General features: G+C 42.5%; 1 protein-coding gene across 1 annotated transcript in view; it reads right to left on the bottom strand.

Moving 5' to 3' along the window:
- The window catches only part of LOC140714075 (tubulin polyglutamylase ttll6-like), a 59,305-nt gene extending 47,081 nt beyond the window's left edge, over positions 1–12,224 (bottom strand). The window contains exons 1-7 of the mRNA XM_073024788.1: positions 12,121–12,224; positions 10,319–10,601; positions 8,566–8,606; positions 7,515–7,633; positions 5,480–5,610; positions 3,973–4,129; positions 3,058–3,201 (exon numbers count right to left, since the gene is read on the bottom strand). Coding sequence (XP_072880889.1) covers positions 3,058–3,201; positions 3,973–4,129; positions 5,480–5,610; positions 7,515–7,633; positions 8,566–8,606; positions 10,319–10,596 — 870 coding nt within the window. The 5' untranslated portion in view covers positions 10,597–10,601; positions 12,121–12,224. The remainder of the gene's footprint in view (positions 1–3,057; positions 3,202–3,972; positions 4,130–5,479; positions 5,611–7,514; positions 7,634–8,565; positions 8,607–10,318; positions 10,602–12,120) is intronic.
- Positions 12,225–19,030: the final 6,806 nt, after the last annotated feature.

Genomic DNA, 19,030 nt, shown 5'->3' with positions numbered 1-19,030 from the left:
TGAAAACGTAGATTTTCAGAAATATTTTGAAACGATCCACAGTACAAGCCCGGCATTTCTCAGTCAGTACAGTATTGCAGATTTTTGGTACTTAAGAGCAAAAGGTCACGTTACCAGTTCTTATACCATTGGCTGTAGGAACACTAAGCAAATCAGTATTCATGGATATAAGATCATGATTAGAGATGTAAGGGGATAGACACTCCAAAATATACAGAGGAGCTAGATTACTCAGAGTCTTATACACAATTAAGAGTATTTTAAAGTTGATCCTAAAGGACACAGGCAGCCAATGTAATGATGCTAAAACTGATAAAAGGTTGTCAATTTTTTATTAAATTCAGATTCTTGCTGCTGTGTTTTGAACAAGCTGCTTTCTTTGGCAGTCCTAAAAAGAGTGTGTTACAGTAATCTAATCGGCTAAAAACAAAAGTGCTTATCAATTTTTCTGCATCTTGAGATGTTATAAGAAATTAAACTCTTTCAATGTTTCTTAAATGAAAGAACACAGTCTTAATAATATGGTTAATATGTGATTTATAATTTAGCTCAGAGTCAATAACAATGCCTAAATTGTTTTACTTCTGGCTTGGTCTGGAAGGCTGGCTGATCAAGCTTATTTCCAAGATTCTTTTTTTTTTATTACTACCAATAACCAAAATTTCTGTTTTTTTCCCCTTAATTAGGTTAAGGAAATTTGAGCTCATCCATTCTGTAATGCTAGCAAGATACCAGACCAGAGTTTAGAGCCTCAGGGTCATCTGGTGTTATAGACAAATACAGTCATGTGTTGTCTGCATATCTGTGGTAATTCACCCCACATTTTGAAATAATCTGACCTATTGGGAGCACGTAGAGTGAGAACAACAACGGGCCAAGAATTGATCTTTGTAGCACGCCAAACACAGTGTCATGGATTTTAGACATATAATCACCTCAGCTAACAAAAGAATTTTAATTTTCTTCCTGTTATACGAGATTGAAGCTAGCTTAAGGTGGTACCAGAAGGACCTACCCATTGTCCCACTGAGGTGCTTTACAAGAAAGCTGTGATCTACAGTATCAAATGCTGCACTCAAACCAAAAACAACACGAACTGATATGTTAACTGCATCGGCATTAAGCCATATGCCATCAACTACTTTAAGTAATACAGTTTATGCACCAAGGGAGTGACAGTAGTTCAAAGAGACCTTCCCAAACTTTTGGGGTCTAAAGTATAGAGAGCACAAATTAGTGAGTTAGAAATTAAAACTTGGCAGAATTCCAGGATTATTTAAGATCTTCAGTTGGCCAAATATTGTAATAAGGGGGATAACTAGCAACAGCATGTGGCCTAATTACTCAGTAACATCTACCATCTTCCAGATGAAAATAAAGGCAATGGAGCCCAGGCGAGGAGAGAACAGAGGATTGGGGAAAAGCCCCCGCAGGCCAGCTCTCCTGTCCATGCTGCTCTCCAGTGTTTGCTCTGTGGGTTGCCATGTTAGCACATCAATTAACATGATGCTATTACAACTCAGGATGTCAGAGTTTGGAGTTCAATCCCAGTGCCAACTGGAAGGAATTTGTATGTCCTCCCCATGGAATGTGTGGGTTTCCTCTGGGTGCTCCAGTTTCCTCCCACAGTCCAAACACATACCCATTAGTAGGTTAATTGGATATTGTAAATTGTTCCATGTTTAGGCTAGGGTTAGATTTGAGGTTGCTGGTGGTATGGCTCAAAAGGCTGAAAGGGCCTATTCCCACTGTATCTCTAAACAAATATTTTTTTTAAAAGTCAAGCTGGGTTGCATTTGTTTGCAGTTGACCCAGCACGAACTGAGGAACTGCTGTGTACTTGTTCTTGCAGAAACATGGATCCAGGACAACATTCCATACACGATCAACCTTCAGGCCAGGACACTCAGGGACTTGTGTTAATATTATTCTTTTGTGAGTGTATGTGCTACCGTAACTACATGCTGTGTGTGACTCTACGTACTGTGTTTTGCATCTTGACCCTCAAGGAATGCTGTTTCATTTAGATGTATACATGTATGCAGTTGGATGACAATTAAATCTGAACTTGAACTTGAGAAGAAAATCTCAAGTAGTTGTCTCTACCACGTGTCAAACTCACCACTAGGCCCACACCAAGATGCACTTCCAAACTACTTCACTCATGGAGGTGTCACTCTATACATTAAACCACAAAGCTGCAAAACATGGGAGAAAAGTGGAATTTCCCAGCGGCCAAACATTTCATTTCCAGTCCCCAATCCCATTCTGACATGTGGGTCCATGGCCTCCTTTTCTGCCATGATGAGGCCACTCTCATGGTGGAGGAGCAGCACTTCGTATTCCGTCTGCACCTTCAACCTGATGGCATAAACACTGATTACTCCAACTTCCAGTAATTCTTTTTCCCCTCCCACTTCTCTCTTCTTCAATTCCCCACTCAAACTTCGTACCTTTTCTCCTCACTTACCGATCACCTCCCCCTGGTGTCCCTCCTCCTTCCTTTCTCCCATGGTCCACTCTCCTCTCCCATCAGATTCCTTCTTCTCCAACCCTTTGCCTTTCCTACCCATCACCTCCCAGCTTCTTCCTTCATCCCCCCACCCCACCTGGATTCACCCATCACTTTCTAGTTTGGCCTTCTTTCCCTCCCCCACCTTCTTATTCTGGCATTTCTCCCTTCCTTTCTAGACTTGATGAAGCGTCTCAGCCCAAAATGGTTATTAATTTCCACAGGTGCTACCTGACCTGCTGAATTCCTCTGGCGTTTTGTGTGTATTGCAGAGGAAATATCTTGTGCCTTGGTCATTTTTCCCTTCTTGGCCAAAGGTGCTGTTCAGTATTTGTGGGAGGTTGCAAGACACACTTTGCTTGCACATTTTCTATCTTAAAGCAGTGATAAGTTATTGTAAAATGAAAGGCACAGGAAAATAAAGGAATTGTCTATTTTCCCCTGCAATGTCATTTTACTGTGACAGAAGGCTTGGACACAAGCAAAACTCCCCAGTAAAGAAATTATGCTTTGACATAATATGATGAAGGCAGAAATCGAGTTACCAAGTTGTTGCTAGAGGGCTCAATGTACTTGCTTGTTGCAAATCTTGTCAGACCTTCGTTATAAATATAAATCCGAAAGGGGTCACAGGATGTAACCAAGACATAAATACGGAGGTCAAATTTGAAACCATCAATGAGGAAAGGCTGTGAATGAAACAACAGAAACTTTATTAAGAGAGTGATTAACAGTGCAAATCTGTTGTCAACCATCTCCACAGCATATAATAAGAGACATTGCTTAAATGACAGAGAAAATACTTCTGCCCTGCAGAAACAGTAAACAAGAGATTCTACAGATGCTGGAAATCCACAGCAATGCATACAAAATGCAGGAGGAACTCAGCAGGTCAGGCAACACCTATGGAAATCAATAAGCAATCAATGTTTCAGGCGGAGACCCTTCTACATTTCCAAAAATCCTGCCTGACCTGCTGAGTTCATCCAGCATTTTGTGTGTGTTGCTCTGTTCATCGAGTGTTGGTCTAGTGGCCACACTTCATCAGCAGGACAAGGGGAAGAGTAGGCTACAAAGAACAGTGAATCCAATTTTATCCAAAGGAGGAATAATGAATGACCAAATTGAAATAAAATGAATTTTGAATAATTCATTATTGGAATAGAGACATGAAATTAATATTTGTAATAGTTAGGATCACAGAATCACAGGCACTGTAGGAAGTCACTGGCCCATGGCATTGGTGTCATTAATAGCTCTTGAAATAAACCTGTGTACCTTAATCCTATTTCCTGGCTTCTAATTGTAGAAAACTTCGATGTTGTGTTATTTAAAAGGTTTCATTACTAAGTACCAACAGAGGAAAGTTGAAAATGTGGAGGTTTGTGGGGTGAGTGGAAGTAATATGTTTATTCGCTCTTTTTCTGACCTACTTTTATGCTATTACTGCAATGTGATACCTTGGAGATGTAATGTTGGCAGATCATTCGGTCCCCATGTTTAATCTCCTTTAGATTCCTGGTAATGAAAATCCCGCGGCCCTGACATCCACAGTCTGGTTTACATATATACGTCTTGGGCTTCCTCGTCCTGCAGTAGGCCTGAAAATCGCCAAAACTGTGCAGAATATAAACAAAATGTACAAAGATCATGTGACAAACGTCTAAATATCGATGTAGGTCACAATTAAATGTGATGAGTACTAACCAGGAGGATCAAACACCAGTTCAGTCAAACAACAATCAGTTCTCCTGAAGTGAATCATGCAAATCCACCTATATCTCTCACCCAGGTGCTCCAACAAAATATAACACTGCCCCCAAGCACAGCCATATTGTGATTGGTTAATGATCAGCAGGAACAGCTCCCAAAACTGGTAATCAATACAGTGGTTTACTGGTGATCAATACAGTGGGCCATTGGTTAAATCGGGACAGCCGTTTATTTGGACAACTCTTATAGAACATAAACTAATCAAGAAAATAGTTGGGATTCCTATCATTTATGTGAACATATGCCACTTAATAAGAACAGGAGACTGTTGTTGAACAGTTTCTAACCAGCATTTCACATGCATTTGTGTGGATGTTAGACTCTACACCATGCTTACAGAGAACAGTTTTAAATAGCGTCAGTTACATGTGTTTGTGTTCAAAAAGCAATTATCTTTGTCACAGATACTTGGCAAGAAATAAGCTGTAAGACAATTCAGAACCGTTTTGCTCACTATGGTTTCAAGCATTCAGGCTTTGAGATGAGAGAAACAGCTGTGAGTTAAAATTAAATGATTTCACTACTTCAAAAAATTAAGAACTATGAAGAATTTGGAAGTGTTGACAATCATTTGAATGTTATAACAAAAAGAAAGATTTAAAGGATACAATTGTCGAAAACATTGTATGAAGGCAGTTCATTATGTGCACTGATTTTGTTCATTAACAGCCAATCACAAGAATACAGCAGCGTATACTGGATGAATTCCTCCGTTGATAATCATTAGGAACTAATACACAGTTTCATAGTAAGTACTATGGTAGTATTGATAGTGTTCTAATTTGAAGTGTATTTAATTTAAATACATAATTTGTTACCCTGTTCAATGGTAGTTTGTCTTTTTTATACCTTTTTAACATTTCCATGAAACTTCGGCTGATTGGGACAACCACTTAATTAAGCTGAGATGTACCGGTTTCAATGTATCCCAATTAACTGAAATCCACTGTATTCCTTAAATACCAGTACAAGACCCAGTGAACCACTGGATACTCTGTGGTACCTTGAAGGGCACTTGCTTACGTAACAAAATGGTGAGTGTGCTTCCAATTCTCTGTGTCTGTGAAGTGTTGTGAGGTGTGCTGAGAAATATGATGAGACGCTGGATAAATACAAGGTTCTTTTGATTAAAAAAATTAGCCACAGATCTTTAACTTTTAGAAGATCACCTACACCCCATTTAAGATCACTCACTCAGCAGGTAAACACCATGTACGGGGGAAGATGTTATATTCCTTTGGGAAGAGTTTCAGCATCCTGTTCAAATTCCTGGCCAGTAGGTCCTTCCTACAAATCTCACTCATTCCCGGAAAGTGATTAATTTTCTGCAGAAATTGAAATATTTGAAACAGATCAGTGATTGCATCCACCACATAACAGAGAATGAAAAATAAAAGGAATTGAGAGCAGGAAAGGCTGGGAAGAAATCAGCTATGATCAGAACCCAGACCATATTTATATAGATAGATAGATAGATAGATAGATAGATACTTTATTCATCCCCATGGGGAAATTCAACTTTTTTTCCAATGTCCCATACACTTGTTGTAGCAAAACTAATTACATACAATACTTAACTCAGTAAAAAAAATATGATATGCATCTAAATCACTATCTCAAAAAGCATTAATAATAGCTCAGACTACAGGTCAAGGAGAAGGTGGAGGGACACTCGTCACTGTGCTATATCTACACCTCATTAATCTGAAATTAGTTATTACATTTGAAACTCAAGAAAATCTGCAGATGCTGGAAAACCAAAGCAACACACACAAAATGCTGGAGGAACTCATCAGGCCAGGCAGCATCTGTGGAAGAGACAATGTTTTGGGCCTAAACCCTTGATCAGGACTGGAAAGGAAGGGGTAAGGAACCAGACTAAGAAGGTGGGGGAAGGGGAGGAAGAAGGACAAGGTAGTTGGTAAGAGAGGGAAATAGGAATGGGGAATGGTGATAGACAGGGGGTGCTGTGAGAGGCCAGAGTGGAGAATTGAAGAAAAAGGAAGTTGGAGGGGAAAAAGAATTACTGAAAGTTGGAGAAATCAATGTTCATGCCATCAGATTGGAGGCTACCCAGACAGAATACAAAGTGCTGCTCCTCCAACCTGAGTGTGGCCTCATCATGGCAGAAGTAGAATGACGTGTTGGAATAGGAATGGGAAGTGGAATTGAAATAGGTGGCCATTAGGAAATCCTGCTTTTTATGGTGGATGGAGAGAAGATGTTCAACAAAGAGTAACTTCCGCCATCTACAACAGGATCCCACCACCAAGCACATCTTTCCCTTCCCCCCCTCCACTTTCCGCTTTCCTCAGGGATCGCTCCTTACGCGACTCCCTGTCCACTCGTCGCTCCCCATTAATCTCCCTCCTGGTACTTATCCTTGCAACCGGAACAAGTGTCACACCTGCCCCTACACCTCCTCCCTCACTACCATTCAGGGCCCCAAACAGTCCCTCCAGGTAAGGCGACACTTCACCTGCGAGTCTGTCGGGGTCATCTACTGTAACTGTTTTCACAGTTTGGTCTTCTTTATATCGGTGAGATCTGACGTAGATTGGGAGACCACGTCGTTGAGCACCTTCACTCCATCCACCATAAAAAGTGAGATTTCCTGGTGGCCATCCATTTCAATTCTACTTCCCATTTCCATTCTGACATGCTAGTCCATGGCCTCCTCTATTGCCACGAAGAGGCCACACTCAAGTTGGAGGAGCAACACCTTCTATTCCTATTGGGTAGCTTCCAACCTGATGGCATGAACATCGATTTCTTGAACTTCTGGTAATTGCCCCCTTCTCCTCTCCTTCAACTTTCCCCTATTTCCATTTCCCTCTTTCACCTTATCTCCTGACCTGTCCATCAACTCCCTGTGGATCTCCTCCCCCTTCCCTTTCTTCCATAGTCTTCTACCCTCTCCTATCAGATTCCCTCTCCTCCAGCCCTTTATCTCTTTCACCAATCAACTTCCCAGCTCTTTACTTCACCCCTCTCTCTTCCAGTTTCACCTATCACCTGCCATCTTGTACTTCTTCCTCCCCTCACTCCCACCTACTTAGTCTGACTCTTTACCTCTTCCTTTCCAGTCCCAATGAAGGGTCTCAGCCTGAAACATCAACTGTTTACTCTTTTCCATAGATGCTGGCTGGGCTGCTGAGTTCCTCCACCATTTTGTGTGTGTTGCTATTACATTTTGTTAATTTCTTCTTTTTCTCCCCAGTGCACTGACCTGAAACCGCTTCATTTCCATAACTCTCTCATGAGAAACAGATGTGTCAGTCCAGTACAATATCCATTCCTCATCCTCTCCAACCTCCTTCAGTCCATATCGACGAGCTGCACGGCGGACTAGAATACAGGGCGGAGACATAAACCAACTATCGTAATGAAGAGACAGTTGAGGCACAGACAGAGAGGCACAGACAACTGGGGAAGGATACAAAGCTAAAAAGAGAATTACAAAAAGTGAAGGAATAATAAAGACAAATGGTTAACAAAATACTCATAAGATTGAAGCGTAAAGAAAGGAGGAGACAAGAAGAGAAAATGTCATTAAAGCATTTACTAGCTGGTTTAGTAATTCTAAGCAATGGAAATGAATCAGTCATTATCACATTTGGTAAGTTGATTTAACTATCGAAACAGAATACTAACCAAAATGGACGTTTAGAAATTAGATACCAAAACATCTGCAGGTCTGTGTTGAATTTTTACAGAGTACAGCCGTGGCAGCCAGCAGGAGACATTAGTTGTAAATTTCTTTATCTGATGATACTCTATTGGCCAGAGAAGTGTGGATGTGATGGAATTAACTGCAGATTATGATTTCTTGCCAAACAGTCCTTGCATTGGACATCAGAAACACCACATGTGGAGTGGGATTCACAAAATAGCTCGAAGTTGAAAAGGCTAATTGACACACACTATCAAAACTCACATACGATTAATGACACTGTGGTAAACTATGTATACCTGTCTGGACACGCCCCTCTGCTGACTGCTCCTGTGGCTCCTCCCACAGACCCCTGTATAAAGGCGATTGGGGCACTGCTCCTCCCTCAGTCTCCAAGATGTCGTGCTCCCTTTTGCTGCTAATAAAAGCCTATCATTCACTTCCTGTCTCCGAGAGTTATCGATGGTGCATCAGACACAAGATGGAATGATGCTAAAGGAATTTCACCCTAAAATGGTGTCTAGGGAGGGTGAATAAGATTGGAGGGAGAAAACTGGTCTGAGCAAGTCTCCCTGGCCTATTACATTTTAATTACATTAGAACTTACCACTTTCATACTTGCAATTGATTAGATTGATGCCAATTGACCTGCAAAAGAGAAGAGATAGGAAGTGAAAGACAATAGCATTAACCCAAGGACCCTAAGCTGTGCTAGTCTATGCAACAGAGTGGCCCCAAGTGAGACACATCGGTGGAAATATTAACCCTGTGATAGACTGCCTGGTTTAAATAGTGTATCCGAGTTATAATGGTTGCCATGAGGGAGTATCACTGAAATATGGTGCAACCTGGACCACTGTACCTCCCTTTGCAAGTGGATCCTCGATTTCCTAACCAGAAGATCACAATCTGTGCGGATTGGTAATAACTTCTCCACCTTGCTGACAATCAACACAGACGTACCACAGGGATGTTTGCTTAGCCCACTGCTCTGCTCTCTCTATACCCGCAACTGTGTGGCTAGGCAAAGCTCAAAAGCCATCTATAAATTTGTTGATGATACAACCATTGTTGACAGAATCTCTGATAGTGACAAGAGAGTATACAGGAGCGAGATATACCAGCTAGTTGAGTGGTGTTACAATAACAAGCTTGCACTCAACGTCAGGAAGACGAAAGAGCTGTTTGTGGACTTCAGGAAGAATAAGACAAAGGAACACATACCAGTCCACATAGAGGGATCAGAAGTGGAGAGAGTGAGCAATTTCAAGTTCCTGGGTGTCAAGATTTCTGAGGATCTAACCTCATTCCAACATATTGATGCAGCTATAAAGAAGGCAAGACAGCAGCTATATTTCATCCGGAGTTTGAGGAGATTTGATTTGTCACCTAAAACACTCAAAAACTTCTACAGCTGAACCGTGGAGAGTATTCTGACTGGCTGCATCACTGTCTGGTATGAGGGGGGGGGCGCTGTGGTACTGCACAGCATCACAGTAAGCTGCAGAGAGGTGTAAAGCAGGAGATCAGTGTGTCATCAGGAGACTCAGAAGATCTACAGCTGTGCACCTAGAGACCCAAGATCTTTGCACACAGAGCTCAGAAAAAGCGATGCAACGGACTTTTAACATCGTAAACCATTGAGTTGTTTGTTATGTCTCCCCTCTCACTGTGAAACAGAGATATCTCTTTTTCCCTTATTAGGGAGAGAGAGAGCCTGTGGTATGCTGAATACCAGGTGAACGAGTAGTCTTTGGGGTACTGCAAGTCTGTGTCTTTGCTGTAGCTTTGCTCACACTTGAGTGCTTGGTGGCAGGTGCTGATGCTTTTTTTTTGCCTGTGGGGGGAGGGGTGTTCGTTGCTTGCTGCTGCTTATGCGCGGGAGGGAGGGGAGCTGTGGAGGACTTTGGGGTTCTAACATTGAACTGTCATTCATTCTTTGGGGGCACTCCTCTGTTTTTGTGGATGGTTGTGAAGAAAAAAGCATTTCAGGATGTATATTGTATACATTTCTCTGATGTTAAATGTACTTTTGAAACCTTTGAAAACCCACCAGCACCCAGGGCATGCCCTCTTCTCATTGTTACCATCAGGTAGGAGGCACAGAAGCCTGAAGGCACACAGTCAGTGATTCATGAAGAGCATTCTCCCCTCTACCATCTGATTTCTAAATGGCCATTGAATGGATGAACACTACCTCACTGCTCGTGTTTGGTGCTGATTAAGTGTTTGGTGTTTAGTTGATGTGAGGTGTGTTCACAAATTTCACGCAGTGTCAGATCAATGGGGAACATTTAATTGTATTGGTAAAAGCACAAAAGACCTGATGAAGTATTCATAAAAGTTGATTCTGACTATACCTTCGCCTCTTCTTTTTCTTTTTGACTGGCTCCTCTTTAACGTTCTTCTCTTTGCTTTTCTGTTTGGGCAAGTCGAGTTCCTGTTTGTGAAGATCCTCTTCGTCCCTCACTTCTTGCTGCAACTCCTGAGCTGTTGGGCTGTTTCTAGTCACATCTACTTTACTTGGAGTTGATTCAGTTTCATCCTCTGACCCCTCAGATAGACTTTCTTCTTCATTTTCTGCTTCTTCTTCAACAGAATCTCCCTCAGAATCACTCCTGCCTCCAGGTGCATTCATGGTGGCTTTGTAAGAGAGAGTAAAAAGACTTACATAAGGATCCTCTGACTTAAGATTAATCAGCTAGGTGTACCTTTCATAACGCATCAGTCCTGATGAGGGGTCTTGGCTGCTTATTCTTTTAAATAGGCATTGCCTGACCTGCTGAGTTCCTCCCACATTTTGTTTGTGCTATTTTTTATAATAACTCCACCCTGGATGGTCCCAACCCAGCTGCAAAAGGAGGAGGATTGTGCATGGGGTCAGCAACCTCATCCCGTAAAAAGCTAGTGCTACAGAAATGCCAACAGAAGCTCCAAAGACCTCTTCCATGGCAGAGGAATGATCTTTATACCTGGGGATAATTTGAAAGACTGGCCCAGGACAGAGGACTCAAGACAAGTTGCTGTCGCGGCCTGTGCCCTAGAAGGGGTGATGGGCTAAGAAGAAGGAGATCTTTTATAAAGCTGTTTACATCATAAATACTTGCTAGTGTTCCTGTATTTTTTCCACAGTTATTCTATATCTATATTTCTAACTTTATTTTTATACAATTCTCTCTTCTCTGTAATTGTTGATTTTTTTCAAATTTCAAAGTAAATTTATTATTTATAGATCACCATGTAATACCCTGAGATTTATTTTTAAATCCAACTGATATAGATGTTTGAGCAATAGGCCTTCATTCATAACCAAGGGAGCTCCAGTCCTCCCCTATAGATCTGTGCAACTCCCTAACTTGCAGAACAATTCCTTAGACCTGACATTTGCACTGCACACCCAACACACATCCTTCTTATAAGCTGGATGTATTTTCGACACTGGGCTAATTTTCATCCATCAGTCTTGTGACCACATTGTCTTCTGCTTACAAAATGCTGTTATTTTAAAATTCTTGACCAAGTTCTCAAATCCTTTCATATTTCAAATGATGGAGGAAGTCAACAGGTCAGGAAGCACCAGTGGAGATGAATAAAGTCAAAATTACAGGTTGAGACCCTTCATCAGAACTCAGCCCAAAACATAAACTGCTTATTCCTCTCCATAGATGCTGCCCGACCTGCTATGTCTGACATTTTCTGTAACTTTTGATTTACAAATTTGAACATGTGTAAATTGAAGATTCAATCTCGTTATCATCTGCATGCTTCTAACCAGTGTTTACACTGCATTTTATGGTCATCTGTTTTAATGTGACCGTGCTTGATCGTTTTCCCCCCTTCTACCCAATTTAAGACTTTTTTTTAACGCGGAGACAGTGATTTCCATGTTGAAATATGCATTCATAATGAATATTAAAGCCCATAGCAACCTCTTCGAAATTGTTATCGTACAAGAATTAAATCTTTTGGGAGGTTTACTGGTTTATCCGCTGTAATTAACCCGGTCCAGCTAACAGGTCGGTTGCTAGGGCTCCCTGGGCCGCCTTGTCGTGGAGCTGAGGCGGGAGACGGGGAACCGCAGAGGCCTCCGCGGGGCAGACACCCAGCACCGATCTCCGGGTTTAACGGAGACCCGGACCACACTAACCTGATGCACACTCACCCGCCCCACCGACCAGGCCTCACCGCAGCCGCGGCTCCTCTCGTAACCATGACAACCGGACGCTCAGTCTGATCAAGTCCAAGGGCTTCGTTTTTTCATTGGTGGTCTTGAGCGTGGTATGTTAATTGCATACGTAGTGAGGTGAAGCTCGTTTTTATTGGTTGCTGCACAGCAAGTCGATCTCCATTGGTTCAAGGGAGTTTCCTATTGAACACAAGCTTACTGACCCAGACCGATTCTGGTTTTGATCGGGTCATTTATTCACTATATTTAAAATATAGGATATGCAGAATATATATATATCTAAAATATATATTATATATATAGGATATACTGCTCGCAAACATTAACAATTTGCATTACAATGAACATTTCTCTTCTAATTGCGTTTTGTTGTAAAGATTTATTTCGTGAATGTAAACTGCCGATGATTCTGCTACAAGTAAGTTTTTCATGCATCGTGCTAAAGTGGTGAAGGTATATGGAATACAACAAACTGGTGTTTGTTATTGAGGGATCGTACGGAGCACACAAGGACGCCAGTATGCAGGAACCTAACTGAACCTCATAGCGTCTTTGTACAATATGTGAACTCCTCCTATGTTAACTACCACTAATTCCTTCCCCCCCCCACCCACGAAAAAAAGAAAAACTAGGTACGTACTTCTTGAACTGCATCGAATTTATAGTCACTGAAATTGAGCGATTCAGTTCACTTTAACCAGAGCACGGAACTGGACAAAATTCACGTCATCTGATTCTGGTTATGTTCCTTACATAAACTATAAAGAATTGCTAACATTATAACTGTCGCTCTCTTTGTTATCCTCCTTTTTCACCATCTTTTAAAGAACAATCTCAGTTTCAGGAACGTTTTCAACATTAGAACTCTTTTTAAAAAAATCTAATGGAGGTCAGGGTGGACTGCCTGAACACTCGGGCAAAGTGAGAGGATTATTAGTCACTTGCTCTAAGCTGTTAGGCTATGGAGAATATGTCTGTGGTGGGACAAGTGAATGACCATATCAGGTGTAGGTTTCTGGAAGTGTTGGAGTGGATGGAGATCCTTGAACAGGTGCTGCCACGTGGTGCTTGTCATAAAGATCAGGCCACTCTAGTTCTTCCTTTACCTTTCGTGGACTTTGAAGGCACACAAGCGCACGCGTGTTCAACCTGATTTCACCTTGTGATGTCTGACCACAAACGATCATGCTGCTGGACTATTGTTCCTTTGATGGATTTGTCTGAAACCCAAACAGCTTCACCTCTCCAGAGTGGCAACAAAGACTTTGCTCAGTATCTGAGATCGTACATGCTCTTTGTTTTCCCAAAATTTTGTCTCAAAATTTCTCACTTTGTCTAAGTCTGGTAAGTGAGGTTGGAAAGGGAAGGAAGAAAAGTCAGGCTTGTTCTCATTCTCCAGCCCACCAACAGCTCTGATGGACTGTAACATTTCGCAAGATGTTGATGCACCATCAATAACTCACTCTGAGACGTAAAAGCGAGGTATCAGCTTTTATTGACTGGAAGAAGGAACAAGCAGTGAGTGACCACCATACTACATCCTGGAGACTGAGAGGCCGGGCTCAGACCTCCAACACCTTTATACAGGGGTCTGTGGGAGGAGCCACAGGAGCAGTCATCAGGGGGCGTGTCCAGACAGGTATATGTAGTTCACCACAGATGTGTGGAGCATTGAGCTAGCATTGTTTTGTAGGGGCTTTTGTTTTCAGTAGGAGACACTTTGCATTGTTCTTTCTGCTTCTCCATCTGCCTGTAAGTACTGTGAAATGCTTGTCTGGAGTTTGAGCTCATAGTCTCTAGCAAAGGCTTCGAATTCTGAGCAGCTGAACTGTGGACTGTTGTCTGATACAAGTGTCTCTGGTATTCCATGGTGAACAAATATGGCTTTCAGGTGCTGTATAACTCCTGCTGACAATGAAGAGGACAGCTTGGACACCTCAACATTCCATGAATTGTAATCCACAGTGAGAAGATTTTTGTCTGTGCCTGCAATTTTCCGTGGGAAGTCTGGGAATTCTGTGGGAATTCAGCATGATTTTGTGCAGTTTTCTGCATGTTTCACATTACATCATCTCCCAGCTGTGAGCTCACACCAGGCCACCACACGGATTTCTTGCTCTTAGGCAACATTTTTCAATGCCTTGATGTCCTTGGTGGACTTGACTGATGACGTTAGCTGTGCATAGAAGCAGGAATGATGAGTCAGGAGCCTTTTAGCAGCAAATGGTTTCGAGCCAGTAAGGTCTGATTCGAGATCTCCTATTGGAACAGCTGGCCATCCATGCTCACTGTATTGCACGACCTTGCTGCAGATTTGGTCCTTTCTCAGTTCAGCGTGAATTTCATCCAGTTTACTCTGTGTTGCAGGAAAGCTTTCACGTAGCTGAGCTAAGTAGATGTTGGTGTCTTCCATGAGGACAGAGTCAGCTTCTGTCCACTGTCTTTTGCATGGCATCCTCGACAGTGTCTGGTGTAATGAAAGATTTGCCAGGGACATGTTCAACATCATTACGTATCACTTAAGACTCGTTCTGAATCTTTGCAGACGTGGAGGAAAGTCATCCAAGTGTTTTGAGTGGAGGAGGCTGACAAGTGGTTTGTGGTCTGTTCAAATGGGAAATTATTGCCTATTAAGTAGCAGGTGAAGTTCTCACAAGCCCCCAGCATCTCCTTCTCGATTTGGATGCAACACTGTTCAGAAGGACTCAGTGGTCTCGATGCATATGCTACAGGTTTCCATACACCACTGCAGTCTCACATGAGCACTCCCAAACTCCTGCCAATTTGCCTGCTGAGACCTTGGCTGCTTTGTTTGGATCAAAGAATGCTAATGTTGGCAGAGAAATAAGCTCTGCTTTAAGTGATGAGAATGACTTCTCCTGTGGTGCGTCTCAGGTCCACACGTTTCTCTGAGAGAGGAGGTAACATAGTGGCTTTGTTTTCTTTGCCAAATCTGGAATGAACTTTCCCAGCTAGTTTACCATGCCAAGGAAAGTGGTGCGTGGCCAAGTGGTTAAGGCATCGGTTTAGATAGATAGATACTTTATTCATCCCCATGGGGAAATTCAACTTTTTTTCCAATGTCCCATACACTTGTTGTAGCAAAACTAATTACATACAATACTTAACCCAGTAAAAAATATGATATGCATCTAAATCACTATCTCAAAAAGCATTAATAATAGCTTTTAAAAAGTTCTTAAGTCCTGGCGGTTGAATTGTAAAGCCTAATGGCATTGGGGAGTATTGACCTCTTCATCCTGTCTGAGGAGCATTGCATCGATAGTAACCTGTCGCTGAAACTGCTTCTCTGTCTCTGGATGGTGCTATGTAGAGGATGTTCAGAGTTTTCCATAATTGACTGTAGCCTACTCAGCGCCCTTCGCTCAGCTACCGATGTTAAACTCTCCAGTACTCTGCCCACGACAGAGCCCGCCTTCCTTACCAGCTTATTAAGACGTGAGGCGTCCCTCTTCTTAATGCTTCCTCCCCAACACGCCACCACAAAGAAGAGGGCACTCTCCACAACCGACCTATAGAACATCTTCAGCATCTCACTACAGACAGTGATCTGAAGGTCACTGGTTCGAGCCTCAGTTGAGGCAGTGTGCCGAGTCCTTGAGCAAGGCACCTAACCACACATTGCTCTGTGACGACACTGGTGCCAAGCTGCGTGGGTCCTAGTGTCCTTCCCTTGGACAACATCGGTGGCGTGGAGAGGGGAAGGCCTGCAGCTTGGGCAACTGCCGGTCTCCCATACAACCCTGCCCAGGCCTCAGTCATCATCAAAAATCGATAGACAGCCGAAGAAGAATCTTCTTTGACTTCCTGAAGAACTGTTTTTGAGTGTCACTGATTTTTAAAAAAAGACCAATTCTATTGCTTTGGAGTCATTTCACTTCTTTTACTGGACAGAGCTCTTCAATGTGGAATGGAGACTTGCTGAATCTACTGCAGATGGACATTTTACTTGCTCTTTGTTTTGCTTGTCTGTTTGTTTGAGCTGAACTCTATTGGCATCTTTCTGTATTCTTTTAGAGTGCACCTTGTTTGTAGCTTTCTTTTTGTACAGCCTCTAGCTTTACCTCAGCATCATTTTCGTGCCTGAGTGACATTCTCACTCTGCCTGGTCATAGTAATAGCTTTCTCTAGTGTGTGATTTACCTGTAACTGAAGTCTCTCTGACAATTTGGTTTGAAGTAACCCAACACCAGTCCTGTCTCTAATGAGTTCATCTCTCATATTTCCATATGTACAGTTTTCTGACAGGATGTACGATGCTGAGATGAACTCACTTACTCTTTTATCTGGCCCCTGTTTTCTGGAGTGGAACTTTGCCCTCTTGAATGTCACATTTCACTTTCCTGTGAAATAGTCTTTGAATTTGTCCTGCACTGTTTTGTACTGCTTTTTATGAGGATCTGTCAGTCCTAATCCACCCTTGATGTCATCTGTTTTGTCACCTATGCAGTATACCAGTGTGCTTACTTGATGCTCTTCTGAAGCCTGAGTGAGATTGCTTGAAATCCTAAATCTTTCAAAGTCCCCTGGTTCAGAGAAATCAACTGTCTCACAGGGCTTTATTATGTAAGTAGATGTAGGTGCTGAAGGTATTTGTTCAATTTTCCTATTTTTTTTAGTTATTTACTTGGATTACAAAAGGCTTCCTTTCTCTCCCTGAGAATTTGACTGACTTGTCTCTCTCTCTCTCCCTCTCTCTCTCTCTCCCTCCCCCTCCCTCTCTCTCTTCCCCCCTCCATCCCTCTCTCTCTCCCCCTCTTCCTCCCCCCCCCCCACCCCCTTCTCCAGGCTAGTGGCCTGCAGATCATTACAATCTATTCACTTCTGGATGGAATTCAAAGGTGTTGCCTAGCAACCCTGTCCCTTTCCCAGCTCACTCCCCATGGTTGTGTACTAGCATAGGCAGTTTATGTTGACAAGTCTCTGGATATTTTTCATAGATGCCAGTGAACAAGAACAGTAAATTCTTGTTGGGGATCTCACTTCAAAGTAAATGTTATTATCAGAAGGGATTGGAATCAGGAGGAAGAGGATGTGGGTAAGACTGTGTGTGGTTGTGGTTGTGCCTCCACGTGTGTGCATCATTTAGAGAGAGTGGACACTCAGTGGCCACTTTATTAGCTCTCTCCTGTACCCACAGAACTGTCACTCATTGGATGTTTGTATTTTTTGCATCATTCTCTGTAAACTCAAGACACAGTTGTGCATGAAAATCCCAGGCAATCAGACTCAAACCACCCCATCTGGCACCAACCATCATTCAAAAAGTAATAAAAAGTTAATTTTATTATCACAGTACAAATGTGTCACTACATTCAACCCTGAGATTCATTTTCCTACGGGCATACTCAACAAATCTATAGAAAAGTAACAACAGGACCAATGAAAGATCAACCAGAGTGCAGACGACAACAAAATGTGCAAATACAAATACTGATAAATAGCAATAAATAATATGAGGTCATGAGATAGAGTCCTTAAAGTGAGATCATTGGTTCTCAATCTCAGTGGATGAGCAATTGAGTGTAGCTATCCCCTTTTGTTCAAGAGCTTGATGTTGTGGGGTGGTAACTGTGCTTGAACCTGGTGGTGAGAGTTATAAGGCTCCTGTACCTTCTACCTGATGGTACCATTGAGAAACCAGTGATGACCTCCTGGTGGTGGGGATCTCTAATGATGGATGCTGCTTTTCTACAAGTGTTTCATGTAGATGTGCTCAATGGTTGTGAGGGCTTTATCGGTGATGTACTGGGCCGAATCCACTACCTTTTGTAGGATTTTCTACTCAAAGGCTTTGGTGTTTCCACACCAGGCTGTGATGCAGCCAGTCAATACACATCTATAAAAGTTTGTCAAAGAACCTCTGAAATAGTAACACCCAGGAATTTAAAGTTACTAACCCTCTCCACCTCTGATCCTCCAATGAGGACTGGCTCATGGGCATCTGGTTTCCCTCTCCTGAAGTCTACAATCAGTTCCTTGGTCTTGATGACATTGAGTGAGAAGTTGTTGTTATGACACCACTCAGCCAAATATTCCATCTCCCACCTGAATGCTGATTCATCACCACCTTTGAATCGGCCCACAACAGTGGTGTTGTCAACAAACTGGAATACAGTATTGGAGCAGTGCTTAGCCACAGTCATAAGTGTAAAGTCAGTAGAACAGGGGATTAAGCACACAGCCCTGTGGTACACCAGTACTGATGGAGACCATGAAGGAAATGTTTTTGCCAATCCGAACTGACTGGGGTCTGCAAACAGGAAAATTGAGGATCCGTGGCACAAGAAGGTATTGGGACCAAGGTCTTGGAGCTTATTGATTAGTTTTGAGGGGATGAAGGTATTAAATGCTGAGCTGTAACCAATAACGAGCACCAGTTCGACAAACACCGTTTCTGACACCATGTTCTGTTCGATATTGAGGGAGAGTGCAGAGGACCCACCGCATGTCAGCATGCAGGGGTTCCCAACCCGGGGTCCATGGACCCCTTGCTTAACGGTATTGGTTCACTGGCATAAAAACAGTTTGGGAACCCCTGCGCTAGAGAGAGTGTGGGGTGGAGTTTTTCAGCTCCGAGAAGAGCCCGAATAGGTTACAGTTGCTTTCCTTGTAGCTGAGGGGAAGAGCTAACAGAGGTTTATAAAATAAGAGACAAGGAGGGTGAGGATATCAGTAACAAGAGTGCATAAGTTTAAGGTGAGAAGGAGTTTTAAGAGGGATCTGAAGGGGAAGTTTATTTTCCACGGAGTAACTGAAAGGTAGTCACTGCGTTTAAGGGACAGTCAGACAGACATTTAAAAGCAGATGTAGAGGGGAGAGACTAGCACATACGTGGAGGGCCGAAGGTCCGTTTCTGTCCGAC

Source organism: Hemitrygon akajei, chromosome 21 (genome assembly GCF_048418815.1).
Source record: "Hemitrygon akajei chromosome 21, sHemAka1.3, whole genome shotgun sequence".
In the NCBI taxonomy this organism is placed as follows: domain Eukaryota; kingdom Metazoa; phylum Chordata; class Chondrichthyes; order Myliobatiformes; family Dasyatidae; genus Hemitrygon; species Hemitrygon akajei.
The sequence above is the reverse complement of the archived record's forward strand: the minus strand, read 5'-3'. Positions and strand labels throughout refer to the sequence as shown.